Source organism: Salvelinus alpinus, chromosome 16 (assembly GCF_045679555.1).
Source record: "Salvelinus alpinus chromosome 16, SLU_Salpinus.1, whole genome shotgun sequence".
NCBI lineage: Eukaryota > Metazoa > Chordata > Actinopteri > Salmoniformes > Salmonidae > Salvelinus > Salvelinus alpinus.
This window is the reverse complement of record NC_092101.1, coordinates 42,287,074-42,301,536: the sequence shown is the minus strand read 5'-3', so window position 1 is coordinate 42,301,536 and position 14,463 is coordinate 42,287,074. Positions and strand designations below refer to the sequence as shown.

General features: G+C 49.3%; 1 protein-coding gene across 4 annotated transcripts in view; it reads left to right on the top strand.

Annotated features, from left to right (window-relative positions):
• Nucleotides 1-14,463, top strand: part of LOC139541535 (low-density lipoprotein receptor-related protein 8-like) — a 338,404-nt gene that overhangs the window by 241,988 nt on the left and 81,953 nt on the right. For all 4 annotated transcript variants that reach the window (XM_071346287.1, XM_071346285.1, XM_071346286.1 and 1 more), the window contains exons 5-6: nt 9,219-9,593; nt 13,455-13,577. In XM_071346287.1, the coding sequence (XP_071202388.1) occupies nt 9,219-9,593; nt 13,455-13,577 (498 nt within the window). The remainder of the gene's footprint in view (nt 1-9,218; nt 9,594-13,454; nt 13,578-14,463) is intronic.

The window sequence follows — 14,463 nt, the reverse complement described above, 5'->3', positions numbered from 1 at the left end:
TGCAATCTTACTGGCAGCAATATCCTTGCCTGTGAAGCCCTTTTTGTGCAAAGCAATGATGATGGCACGTGTTTCCTTGCAGGTAACTATGATTGACAGAGGAAGAACAATGATTCCAAGCACCACCTTCCTTTTGAAGCTTCCAGTCTGTTATTCGAACTCAATCAACAGAGTGATCTCCAGCCTTGTCCTCGTCAACACTCACACCTGTGTTAACGAGAGAAGCACTGACATGATGTCAGCTGGTCCTTTTGTGGCAGGGCTGAAATGCAGTGGAAATGTTTTTTGGGGGATTCAGTTCATTTGCATGGCAAAGAGGGACTTTGCAATTAATTGCAATTCATCTGATCACTCTTCATAACATTCTGGAGTATATGCAAATTGCCATCATACAAACTGAGGCTGTGAAAATTAATATTTGTGTCATTCTCCAAACTTTTGGCCACGACTGTAGGTGTCCTGGAGGGCAGGCAGTGTGCCCCCGGTGATGCGTTAAGCAGACCGCACCACCCTCTAAAGAGCCCTGTATCACCAGGCGGTCATACTGCCTGGCATGCTCTCAATTGTGCATCTGTAAAAGTTTGTGAGGCTTAGGGGCCAAGCCAAATTTCTTCAGCCTCCTGAAGTTGAAGAGGGGCTGTTGCACCTTCTCCATCACACTGTCTGTGTGGGTGGACCAAGCTTTCCACCTTCTCCGCTGCGGTCCCGTTGATGTGGATAGATACATGCTCCCTCTGCTGTTTCCTGAAGTCTACGATCATCTCCTTTGTTTTGTTGACGTTGAGTGAGAGGTTATTTTCCTGGCACCACTCTGCCAGGGCCCTCACCTCCTCCCTGTAGGCTGTCTCGTCCTCCCTGTAGGCCATGCTAATCAGGCCTACTACTGTGGTGCCGTCTGCAAACTTGATGATTGAGTTGGAGGCGTGTGTGGCGACGCAGTCATGGGTGAACAGGGAGTACAGGAAGGGGCTGAGCACACACCCTTACGGTATGCAAATTGCAATGGGTTTAGGGTGTCGGGTAAGGTAGAGGTGATATGATCCTTAACTAGCCTCTCAAAGCTCTTCATGATGACAGAAGTGATTGCTACGGGGTGCCATCTTGCAACTCATTGGGTTTGAAGGTCAACGTGATCAGTTTTATCTTCCTCTCCGTCTATTACCTGTCCAGCACTAGGCCAGAGGATGAAGAGATTTAGCCTTAGGGGTGGGAGAGAGGCTAGACCCTCTAGGGCCCTCCATGTCTCTCTCCAAGACCCTCTACTCTGGTCCCCCATGTCTCTCTCTAGGACCATGTACTCTGGTCCCCCATGTCTCTCTCTAAGACCCTCTACTCTGGTCCCCCCATGTCTCTCTCTAAGACCCTCTACTCTGGTCCTCCATGTCTCTCTCCAAGACCCTCTACTCTGGTCCCCCATGTCTCTCTCTAAGACCCTCTACTCTGGTCCCCCATGTCTCTCTCTAAGTCCCTCTACTCTGGTCCCCCATGTCTCTCTCTAAGACCCTCTACTCTGGTCCCCCATGTCTCTCTCTAAGACCCTCTACTCTGGTCCCCCATGTCTCTCTCTAAGACCCTCTACTCTGGTCCTCCATGTCTCTCTCTAAAACCCTCTACTCTGGTCCCCCATGTCTCTCTCTAAGACCCTCTACTCTGGTCCCCCATGTCTCTCTCTAAGACCCTCTACTCTGGTCCCCCATGTCTCTCTCTAAGACCCTCTACTCAGGTCCCCCATGTCTCTCTCTAGGACCATGTACTCTGGTCCACCATGTCTCTCTCTAAGACCCTCTACTCTGGTCCTCCATGTCTCTCTCTAAGACCCTCTACTCTGGTCCCCCATGTCTCTCTAAGACCCTCTACTCTGGTCCGCCATGTCTCTCTCTAATAACCTCTACTCTGGTCCCCCATGTCTCTCTCTAAGACCCTCTACTCTGGTCCCCCATGTCTCTCTCTAAGACCCTCTAGGGCCCCCCATGTCTCTCTCTAAGACCCTCTACTCTGGTCCCCCATGTCTCTCTCTAGGACCATGTACTCTGGTCCCCCATGTCTCTCTCTAAGACCCTCTACTCTGGTCCCCCATGTCTCTCTCTAAGACCCTCTACTCTGGTCCCCCATGTCTCTCTCTAAGACCCTCTACTCTGGTCCCCCATGTCTCTCTCTAAGACCCTCTACTCTGGTCCCCCATGTCTCTCTCTAAGACCCTCTACTCTGGTCCCCCATGTCTCTCTCTAAGACCCTCTACTCTGGTCCCCCATGTCTCTCTCTAAGACCCTCTACTCTGGTCCCCCATGTCTCTCTCTAAGACCCTCTACTCTGGTCCCCCATGTCTCTCTCTAGGACCATGTACTCTGGTCCCCCATGTCTCTCTCTAAGACCCTCTACTCTGGTCCCCCATGTCTCTCTCTAAGACCCTCTACTCTGGTCCCCCATGTCTCTCTCTAAGACCCTCTACTCTGGTCCCCCATGTCTCTCTCTAAGACCCTCTACTCTGGTCCCCCATGTCTCTCTCTAAGACCCTCTACTCTGGTCCCCCATGTCTCTCTCTAAGACCCTCTACTCTGGTCCCCCATGTCTCTCTCTAAAACCCTCTACTCTGGTCCCCCATGTCTCTCTCTAAGACCCTCTACTCTGGTCCCCCATGTCTCTCTTTCATAACCTCTACCCTGGTCCCCCATGTCTCTCTCTAAGACCCTCTACTCAGGTCCCCCATGTCTCTCTCTAAGATCCTCTACTCTGGTCCCCCATGTCTCTCTCTAAGACCCTCTAGGGCCCCCCATGTCTCTCTCTAAGACCCTCTACTCAGGTCCCTCATGTCTCTCTCTAAGATCCTCTACTCTGGTCCCCCATGTCTCTCTCTAAGACCCTCTAGGGCCCCCCATGTCTCTCTCTAAGACCCTCTACTCTGGTCCCCCATGTCTCTCTCTAAGACCCTCTACTCTGGTCCCCCATGTCTCTCTCTAAGACCCTCTACTCTGGTCCCCCATGTCTCTCTCTAAGACCCTCTACTCTGGTCCCCCATGTCTCTCTCTAAGATCCTCTACTCTGGTCCCCCATGCCTCTCTCTAGGACCATGTACTCTGGTCCCCCATGTCTCTCTCTAAGACCCTCTACTCTGGTCCCCCATGTCTCTCTCTAAGACCCTCTACTCTGGTCCCCCATGTCTCTCTCTAAGACCCTCTACTCTGGTCCCCCATGTCTCTCTCTAAGACCCTCTACTCTGGTCCCCCATGTCTCTCTCTAGGACCATGTACTCTTGTCCTCTATTGTATTCTACAGGGTTAAATCTGTCCTCTTTACTGTGCCTCTGTGGGTCTGGGAGTGGGACTGGGTCTGTGTCTGGGACTGGGACTAGGTCTGGGACTGGGTCCGGGACTATGTCTGGGACTGTGTCTGTGTCTGGGACTGTGTCTGGGACTGGGACTCTGTCTGGGTCTGGGACTGTGTCTGGGACTGTGTCTGGGGCTGGGTCTGGGACTGTGTCTGTGTCTGGAACTGGGTCTGGAACTGGGTCTGGGACTAGGTCTGGGACTAGGTCTGGGTCTGGGACTGTGTCTGGGTCTGTGACTGTGTCTGGGTCTGGGACTGTGTCTGGAACTGTGTCTGGGACTGTGTCTGGGACTGGGTCTGGGACTAGGTCTGGGACTGGGTCTGGGACTGGGTCTGGGACTAGGTCTGGGACTGGGTCTGGGTCTGGGACTGTGTCTGGGACTGGGTCTGCGACTGGGTCTGGGACTAGGTCTGGGACTGGGTCTGGGTCTGGGTCTGGGACTGGGACTGTGTCTGGGACTGGGTCTGCGACTGGGTCTGGGACTAGGTCTGGGTCTGGGACTGTGTCTGGGACTGGGTCTGCGACTGGGTCTGGGACTAGGTCTGGGACTGGGTCTGGGACTGGGTCTGGGACTGGGTCTGGGACTGGAGCAGAGGTAGATCCCGTCAGAGAGGTAGGGAGAGGAGGCACAGAATGCATAATGACACCAGGACCATATGCAGGGTGAGGGTGTGCTTGTGTGTGTATGTATTTGTTTTACTATGGCTGCGTTTACACAGGCAGCCTAATTCTGATGTTTTTCCACTAATTGGTCTTTTGATCAATCAGATCAGCCCTTTTGCTAATAATTGGGCAAAATATCAGAATTGGGCCGGCTGTGCACTACACTATGTTCTTGATTGGCTCGTAAGCCACGTTCCCCACTAAGAGTTCAGTTCACACTCTTCTATCAACAGCCATCAATGAAATCTGGTCTCTCAGATAGACTTGACCTCAGTCAGTCACAATCCACTACAATCTTATCAGACTGGTGTCCCACTGACTCTCCCCAATGGGAGTCAGGATGGTCAGACCAAGGATCAGACTGGTGTCTCACTGACTCTTCCCAATGGGAGTCAGGATGGTCAGACCAAGGATCAGACTGGTGTCCCACTGACTCTTCCCAATGGGAGTCAGGATGGTCAGACCAAGGATCAGACTGGTGTCTCACTGACTCTTCCCAATGGGAGTCAGGATGGTCAGACCAAGGATCAGACTGGTGTCCCACTGACTCTTCCCAATGGGAGTCAGGATGGTCAGACCAAGGATCAGACTGGTGTCCCACTGACTCTTCCCAATGGGAGTCAGGATGGTCAGACCAAGGATCAGACTGGTGTCCCACTGACTCTTCCCAATGGGAGTCAGGATGGTCAGACCAAGGATCAGACTGGTGTCTCACTGACTCTTCCCAATGGGAGTCAGGATGGTCAGACCAAGGATCAGACTGGTGTCTCACTGACTCTCCCCAATGGGAGTCAGGATGGTCAGACCAAGGATCAGACTGGTGTCTCACTGACTCTTCCCAATGGGAGTCAGGATGGTCAGACCAAGGATCAGACTGGTGTCCCACTGACTCTCCCCAATGGGAGTCAGGATGGTCAGACCAAGGATCAGACTGGTGTCTCACTGACTCTTCCCAATGGGAGTCAGGATGGTCAGACCAAGGATCAGACTCGTGTCCCACTGACTCTTCCCAATATGAGTCAGGATGGTCAGACCAAGGATCAGACTGGTGTCCCACTGACTCTCCCCAATGGGAGTCAGGATGGTCAGACCAAGGATCAGACTGGTGTCCCACTGACTCTCCCCAATGGGAGTCAGGATGGTCAGACCAAGGATCAGACTGGTGTCCCACTGACTCTCCCCAATGGGAGTCAGGATGGTCAGACCAAGGATCAGACTGGTGTCCCACTGACTCTCCCCAATGGGAGTCAGGATGGTCAGACCAAGGATCAGACTGGTGTCCCACTGACTCTCCCCAATGGGAGTCAGGATGGTCAGACCAAGGATCAGACTGGTGTCCCACTGACTCTTCCCAATGGGAGTCAGGATGGTCAGACCAAGGATCAGACTGGTGTCCCACTGACTCTCCCCAATGGGAGTCAGGATGGTCAGACCAGGGATCAGACTGGTGTCCCACTGACTCTTCCCAATGGGAGTCAGGATGGTCAGACCAGGGATCAGACTGGTGTCTCACTGACTCTTCCCAATGGGGAGAGCAACACAACCGACATGAACATGTTGGTGAGAGTCTCACCTTTCCTTAGAGAGGTTATGTTAGTGTGTAGGCCAAACTGTTCAGACGCTACAGACAGAAGTTGCCAGATCGGCGTTACCAACTTCAGACGAGCCCCGTGACTCTTACGTTGGTGGGAGTCTCGTCTTTGCGTAGTAGTTTTGTAGGCCAAACCGTTTGGACTTACAGACGTTTTCGTGAGAGAACCGTTTTTCGGGATGTCTCATGGTCTGACCAACACAGCTGTAACTCAGCCATCTTCCACCGCAGATGAGGAAGGACAACATGGATTGAGATGCAGCCCATGTAGAAAAACAGATACTGTATGTCTAGCTTAAACAGACATGGGGATTTCAGGGGATTTTTGGGGACTCCAGGGGTGAAGTAGCTTGATGGAAGATTGATCTATGAGAAATACATCAGCAGAGCCACGTGCTGCTCTAAAGCCAGCATACCCTATAATATGATACTCGGTATAAGAGATGTGTTCATATCATTCTTCTTAGAACACAAATAGCATCAACAGTGTTTGCTTTTTCATTAATTTCTCTGTAAATTCAAACATTCAACTACTGTTGACTGGCAACAAATTATTTTAACCTGAATTACTGTAAACTCTCTCCTTGCTCAACTGTCAGTCAATGAACATACAGACAGAGAGAGGGGTTGGCGGTTGACCTGAGAAACACCCGATCATGTAATTGCCTATTGTTTATTTGTTGACTTTAATTCAATTACTCTGATAGGACTGGAGATGATTAGTATGCATCCCCAAAATTAGTAGAACATCCAATTGGCTATTATTATAATTAGCCCCAGTGGCGCAGTGTGTGTGGTGTGGTGAGGAGACATTGAAGTGGAGGGCTACACACACACACACACACACACACACACACACACACACACACACACACACACACACACACACACACAGGGAAGTGAAGTGCTACTGAAAGACAAGTGTGCCCTTTCCCCACAACACATAAATCATAGGGAGTCAGTCCAGTGTGGAGATGTGATAATGTCACTGTTGGGAATGACTGGAGTAGTTCACAGTGGGTCTTACACTCCACAGAGCCTGGGTAGGTGAAAAGGCTAAAGTGGCATTTATCATCTGCTGTGAACACTACACAGTTGGCAGGAGTGTGTTTATATGTACTACAGTATGATGTAAGTATGAGAGGAAGGATGTCAGTTGAGGTTTACGTGTAACTGTTGTAGCAGTATTTGAGTGCCTGCTTTGTGTAGGTGCATGTCCTAATATTACTGTCGGTGTGAGTAGTTCAGCATTATGCCAGTATGTGTGTCTATGACTGAGTGTGTGTGTGTGTGTGTGTGTGTGTGTGTGTGTGTGTGTGTGTGTGTGTGTGTGTGTGTGTGTGTGTGTGTGTGTGTGTGTGTGTGTGTGTGTGTGTGTGTGTGTGTGTGTGTGTGTGTGTGTGTGTGTGTGTGTGTGTGTGTGCGTGCGTGCGTGCGTGCGTCTATGAGTGAGTGTGTGTGTGTGTGTGTGTCTATGAGTGAGAGTGTGTGTCTATGAGTGAGTGTGTGTGTGTGTGTGTGTGTCTATGAGTGAGAGTGTGTGTGTGTGTGTCTATGAGTGAGTGTGTGTGTGTGTGTGTGTGTGTGTGTGTGTGTGGTGTGTGTGTGTGTGTGTGTTTATGAGTGAGTGTGTGTGTGTGTGTGTGTCTATGAGTGTGTGTGTGTGTGTGTGCGTGCGTGCGTGTGTCTATGAGTGAGTGTGTGTGTGTGTGTGTCTATGAGTGAGAGTGTGTGTGTGTGTGTCTATGAGTGTGTGTGTGTGTGTGTGTGTGTGTGTGTGTGTGTGTGTGTGTGTGTGTGTGTGTGTGTGTGTGTGTGTGTGTGTGTGTGTGTGTGTGTGTGTGTCTATGAGTGAGTGTGTGTGTGTGTGTGTGTGTGCGTGTGCGTGTGCGTATGTGTGTGTGTCTATGAGTGAGTGTGTGTGCGCTTGTCCGTGTCTTTGTGAGTTTAAATGATCCTGTGAATTCCCTGTCTGCAGTGTGTCTGCACAGTATTATAGCAATCCTCTACATAAAAAGGCCATAAAACTCAATACCTCCACAGTTGACCCTATTAAGGCAGGGCCAGCCGCTTATCACTGCATACTAACAGTCATTTAGCCTGGCTGCCGCTACACAGAGCCAGGGCCAGGACTGGGGCTATTTGAGCAGCCAGGAAATCAATGAGGTTAGAGGGAGAAACGGAGAGGTTATAGAGGAGCCTGTCAGAGCCTGTCTCAGAGCAGCTCTCTCAATCTCAGACACATACAGTACAGAAGCCAAGTGTTTTTAGCATGGCTCTGGGCCCCGGAGGCGCCATGGCTGGTTGTGTAGTTCAGAGCAGGGCCAGACGCCATGGCTGGATGTGTAGTTCAGAGCAGGGCCAGGCGCCATGGCTGGTTGTGTAGTTCAGAGCAGGGCCAGACGCCATGGCTGGTTGTGTAGTTCAGAGCAGGGCCAGGCGCCATGGCTGGTTGTGTAGTTCAGAGCAGGGCCAGGCGCCATGGCTGCATATGTAGTTCAGAGCAGGGCCAGGCGCCATGGCTGGTTGTGTAGTTCAGAGCAGGGCCAGACGCCATGGCTGGTTGTGTAGTTCAGAGCAGGGCCAGGCGCCATGGCTGGTTGTGTAGTTCAGAGCAGGGCCAGGCGCCATGGCTGCATATGTAGTTCAGAGCAGGGCCAGGCGCCATGGCTGGTTGTGTAGTTCAGAGCAGGGCCAGGCGCCATGGCTGGATGTGTAGTTCAGAGCAGGGCCAGGCGCCATGGCTGCATATGTAGTTCAGAGCAGGGCCAGGCGCCATGGCTGGGTGTGTAGTTCAGAGCAGGGCCAGGCGCCATGGCTGGATGTGTAGTTCAGAGCAGGGCCAGGCGCCATGGCTGGATGTGTAGTTCAGAGCAGGGCCAGGCGCCATGGCTGGTTGTGTAGTTCAGAGCAGGGCCAGGCGCCATGGCTGGGTGTGTAGTTCAGAGCAGGGCCAGGCGCCATGGCTGGATGTGTAGTTCAGAGCAGGGCCAGGCGCCATGGCTGGTTGTGTAGTTCAGAGCAGGGCCAGGCGCCATGGCTGGATGTGTAGTTCAGAGCAGGGCCAGGCGCCATGGCTGCATATGTAGTTCAGAGCAGGGCCAGGCGCCATGGCTGGGTGTGTAGTTCAGAGCAGGGCCAGGCGCCATGGCTGGGTGTGTAGTTCAGAGCAGGGCCAGGCGCCATGGCTGCATATGTAGTTCAGAGCAGGGCCAGGCGCCATGGCTGGATGTGTAGTTCAGAGCAGGGCCAGGCGCCATGGCTGCATATGTAGTTCAGAGCAGGGCCAGGCGCCATGGCTGGGTGTGTAGTTCAGAGCAGGGCCAGGCGCCATGGCTGGGTGTGTAGTTCAGAGCAGGGCCAGGCGCCATGGCTGGGTGTGTAGTTCAGAGCAGGGCCAGGAGTGTGATTGCGTTTCTCATCTCATACCCTTTTTAGCTCCCATTCTCATTCTGTCACGCAATCTTTTAGAAGTTCCTGTGTATTACTCTTCTGTTTCGTCTGTGATCTCTTACATGACAGGCCATGGTTTCTCTTCATCACTCTCCGATGTTGAGACCTCTAACAGATCTCTCTCTTTCCGTGTCTCTCTCTCTCTCTCTCTCTCTCTCTCTCCGTGTCTCTCTCTTCCCTCTACAGACGCCAATGCCTGCCCCGCCAAGGAGTTCCAGTGCCATAACAGGAAATGTGTGGCTCCCATCTTTGTGTGCGACGGTGACGACGACTGCGGGGATTGGAGTGATGAGGAGAAGTGTTCCATTTCCAGCTGTAGCTCCCACGAGTTCCGCTGTAACGACTCGGAGTGCATCCCGGCTCTGTGGAGCTGCGATGGGGACCCTGACTGCGGGGATAAGTCTGACGAGTCTATGGAGCGCTGTAGTCGCCGGACAGAGCCCCAGAAGGCCCGGTGCTCGGCGGGGGAGTTCCAGTGTGGAAGTGGAGAGTGTGTCCACCTCAACTGGAAGTGTGACGGAGAAGCCGACTGCAAGGACAAATCTGACGAGGCTGACTGCGGTAAGTCATCTACTGAATCTGGGCTTGGATCACCTGAGGGTACACACAGGATGTGGTACTACATCTACAGTGCATTCAGAAAGTATTCAGACCCCTTGACTTTTTCCACATTTTGTTACATTACAGCCTTATTCTAAAATTGATTAAATTGTTTTTTTCCCCTCATCAATCTATGCACAATACCCCATAATGACAAAGCAAAAATAGAAAAATAATTATTTGCAAATGTATAATAAAAAAAAAACGGAAATATCACATTTACATAAGTATTCAGACCCTTTACTCAGTACTTTGTTGAAGCACCTTTGGCAGTGATTACAGCCTCGAATCTTCTTGGGTATGACACTACAAGCTTGGCACACCTGTGTTTGGAGAGTTTATCCCATTCTCTGCAAGTCCTCTCAAGCTCTGTCAGGTTGGATGGGGAGCATCGCTGCACAGCTATTTTCAGGTCTCTGCAGAGATGTTTCAATCGGGTTCAAGTCCGGACTCTGGCTGTGCCACTCAAGGACATTCAGAGACTTGCCCCGAAGCCACTCCTGCATTGTCTTGGCTGTGTGCTTAGGGTCGTTGTCCTGTTGGAAGGTGAACCTTTGCCCCAGTCTGAGGTCCTGAGCGCTCTGGAGCGGGTTTTCATCAAAGATCTGTCTGTACTTTGCTCTGTTCATATTTTCCTCGATCCTGACTAGTCTCCCAGTCCCTGCCACTGAAAAAAATCCCCACAGCATAATGCCTCCACCACCATGCTTCACCGTAGGGATGGTGCCAGGTTTCTTCCAGACGTGATGCTTGGCATTCAGGCCAAATAGTTCAATCTTGGTTTCATCAGACCAGACAATCTTGTTTGTCATGGTCTGAGTCCTTTAGGTGCCTTTTGGCAAACTCCAAGCGGGCTGTCATGTACCTTTTACTGAGGAGTGGCTTCCGTCTGGTCACTCTAACATGTCGGTTGTGTTCTTCTGGAAGGTTCTCCCATCTCCACAGAGGAACTCTAGAGCTCTTTCAGAGTGACCATCAGGTTCTTGGTCACCTCCCTGACCAAGGCCCTTCTCCCCTGATTGCTCAGTTTGGCCAGGCGGCCTGCTCTAGGAAGAGTCTTGGTGGTTACAAACTTCTTCCATTTTAGAATGATGAAGTCCACTCTATTCTTGGGGACCTTCAATGCTGCAGAAATGTTTTGGTACCCTTCCCCAGATCTATGCCTCAACACAATTCTGTCCCGGAGCTGTCCCGGAGCTCTACGGACAATTCCTTCGACCTCATGGCTTGGTTTTTGCTCTGACATGCACTGTCAACTGTGGGACCTTATATAGATACACTACCGTTCAAAAGTTTGGTTTGGGGTCACTTAGAAATGCCCTTGTTTTTTAAAGAAAATCCCCCAAAATTACCATTAAAATAACATCAAATTGATCAGAAATGCAGTGTAGACATTGTTAATGTTGTAAATGACTATTGTAGCTGGAAAAGGCAGATTTTTAATGGAATATCTACATAGGCGTACAGAGGCCCATTATCAGCAACCATCACTCCTGTGTTCCAATGGCACGTGGTGTTAGCTAATCCAAGGTTATCATTTTAAAAGGCTAATTGATCATTAGAAAACCCTTTTGCAATTATGTTAGCACAGCTGAAAACTGTTGTCCTGATTAAGGAAGCAATAAAACTGGCCTTCTTTAGACTAGTTGAGTATCTGGAGCATCAGCATTTGTGGGTTCGATTACAGGCTCAAAATGGCCAGAAACAAGAGTACTTTCTTCTGAAACTCGTCAGTGTATTCTTGTTCTGAGAAATGAAGGCTATTCCATGCGAGTAATTACCAAGAAACTGTAGATCTCAACTAGCAGCTTCTTTAAATAGTACCCGCAAAACACCAGTCTCAATGTCAACAGTGAAGAGGTGACTCTGGGATGCTGGCCTTCTAGGCAGAGTTCCTCTGTCCAGTGTCTGTATTATTTTGCCCATCTTAATCTTTTCTTTTTATTGGCCAGTCTGAGATATGGCTTTTTCTTTGCAACTCTGCCTAGAAGGCCAGCATCCCGGAGTCGCCTCTTCACTGTTGACGTTGAGACTGGTGTTTTGCTGGTACTATCTAATGAAGCTGCCAGTTGAGGACTTGTGAGGCTATGTAGATATTCCATAAAAAATCTGTCGTTTCCAGCTACAATAGTCATTTACAACATTAACAATGTCTACACTGTATTTCTGATAAATGTGATGTTATTTTAATGTACAAAAAATTTGCTTTTCTTTCGAAAACAAGGACATTTCTAAGTGACCCCAAACTTTTGAACGGTAGTGTAGGTGTGTGCCTTTCCAAATAATTTACAATCAATTAAATTTACCACAGGTGGACTACAATCAAGTTGTAGAAACATCTCAAGGATGATCAATGGAAACAGAATGCACCTGAGCTCAATTTTGAGTCTCATAGCAAAGGGTCTGAATACTTATGTAAATAAGGTATTTCTGCAAACCTGTTTTCAGTTTGTCATTGTGGGTTATTGTGTGTAGATTGATGAGGAAAAATTATGTAATACATTTTTTGAAAAAGGCTGTAACGTAACAAAATGTGGAAAAAGTGAAGGGGTCTGAATACTTTTTAATGCACTGTGTACGTATATAGTCTATAGGTGCAGTCTTCTGTGTGTGTAGGGTTATAGTAAGCTTAGAATGACTAAATAGCTTTAAATCACTATCTATGTACAGTTAATGTATGTGGATAGATTTGTGAGTGTAGAGGCATTGGTGTATGTGTGTTCTAGCGTCTTTGTCTGTATGTGTGTGTCTGCGTGTCGGTGTGTGCGTGGATGATACAGTATGCTATCAAACCCCTCCTGAGACCTCTGTGTTGGCGCCCGTTTATAAGAAGCTCCATGCTGGAATCACCACGGCAATCAGTGAGGATGGTTGCCATGCAACAGTGTGATGATTGGAACAGTGGAGAGCCCTTGAGAGGGAGCGAGGGTCCTCATAACCTGGCCCACTCTCCCTGAGTAACACACTATTCTCAACCCCGGAGACCACTCAGTAATGACAAACACTGATCGCAAAGACAGGGAGGAAGTCAGAGTAGATTCATGCAGGGGTTTCAGACTTGTCAGAGGGTTTGGATGTTAAAATATGATTCTTACCATTATAATCAAAATCACTATCATGATTCACATCTTAATTCCAATTAGACTGGTTTGGATTTCTCGCTGACCAATATAAAAAAACAATTAAAACAATTTGAACTTTCATTTAACCAGGCAAGTCAGTCAAGAACAAATTCTTATTTAGAATGACAGCCTACCAGGGAACAGTGGGTTAACTGCTTTGTTCAGGGGCAGAATGTCCGATTTTTACCTTGTCAGCTCGGGGATTCGATCCAGCAACCTTTCAATTACTGGCCCAACGCTCTAACCACTAGGCTACCTGCCACCCCATATGGCTGCCATTCTATCCTATTCTGGAACTTTGAGGGTTTATGATATAGCCTGTCTAGTAATTTAATAGGATCTCTATGGTAAACAGCTCCTCCCAGCTTCTCATTTCCACAGGATTTCTCTGGAGCAGAGGGGAGTTAGGGGAGAGAATAGGGGAGAAGGGGAGAACGGAGGGTGATTACTGTTGAATTGGAATGCACTCTGTGTTTGCCTAACCCACGATAAAACACACACATCTTTTCACAGGGGTCATTTTCTTTCTGACAGGATACCAGCTTGGGGTTGGATCACTAGAGAGATACATAGAACGTTGGATGATGAGCAGTTGAATTAACATCATATTTGTGGCTCTTTCTTGCGGTCTCTTGATTTCGACTCCCTCACACTCTCTCTCTCTCTCTGTCTCTCTCTGTGTGTGTTCTCTCCTCCACAGCTCTGCTGACCTGCCGTCCAGATGAGTTCCAGTGTGGTGATGGGTCCTGTATCCATGGAACCAAGCAGTGCAACAGGGTGCACGACTGTCCTGACTTCAGTGATGAGGCCGGCTGTATCAACGGTGGGTGGAAACTGCATTCTCTTCTGTTCTTGATCTCCTGGATACTGCATTATGTCCATATAGTTGACATATGTTCCAATAATCCAAAATAGTTTTTTCCACCATATTGCTTTACTCACTGGGTTTTCACACAAAGGGAAGGCATTTATGGGTACATTGGGACACACTACTGCTGTAGATGAGAAATGTCCCAGAACTCTGAAATAGCTTTCTTTCTTCATATCCTTACTACATTCTCCTCTCCAGCTCTGTGGGCATTTCTGAGAATAATTGGGACGCAGAACTGTTTCTGTATATCTATGGTACAGTAACTATAGATTTTATTGCTACGTGTCTATGGTAACACGTTCATATTTGACAGCTACGGTCTTTGTCTTGTATATCTATGCCAGAGAGAACTGAAGGTCAAACTAATGCAGACTGGACTTTATTTAGGAGCCGTTATTGTGAGATGTGGTCCGTGATCAACCTGGAATCCATAACACACTGCTTGTGTGTACTAGCCCAACAGTAGTATAGTGGTGTAACTCCAGCATGCGGACAGACAGTAGTATAGTGGTGTAACTCCAGCCATGCAGACAGACAGTAGTATAGTGGTGTAACTCCAGCCATGCAGACAGACAGTAGTATAGTGGTGTAACTCCAGCCATGCAGACAGACAGTAGTATAGTGGTGTAACACCAGCATGCAGACAGACAGCAGTATAGTGGTGTAACTCCAGCATGCAGACAGACAGTAGTATAGTGGTGTAACTCCAGCATGCGGACAGACAGTAGTATAGTGGTGTAACTCCAGCATGCAGACAGACAGCAGTATAGTGGTGTAACTCCAGCATGCGGACAGACAGCAGTATAGTGGTGTAACTCCAGCATGCAGACAGACAGTA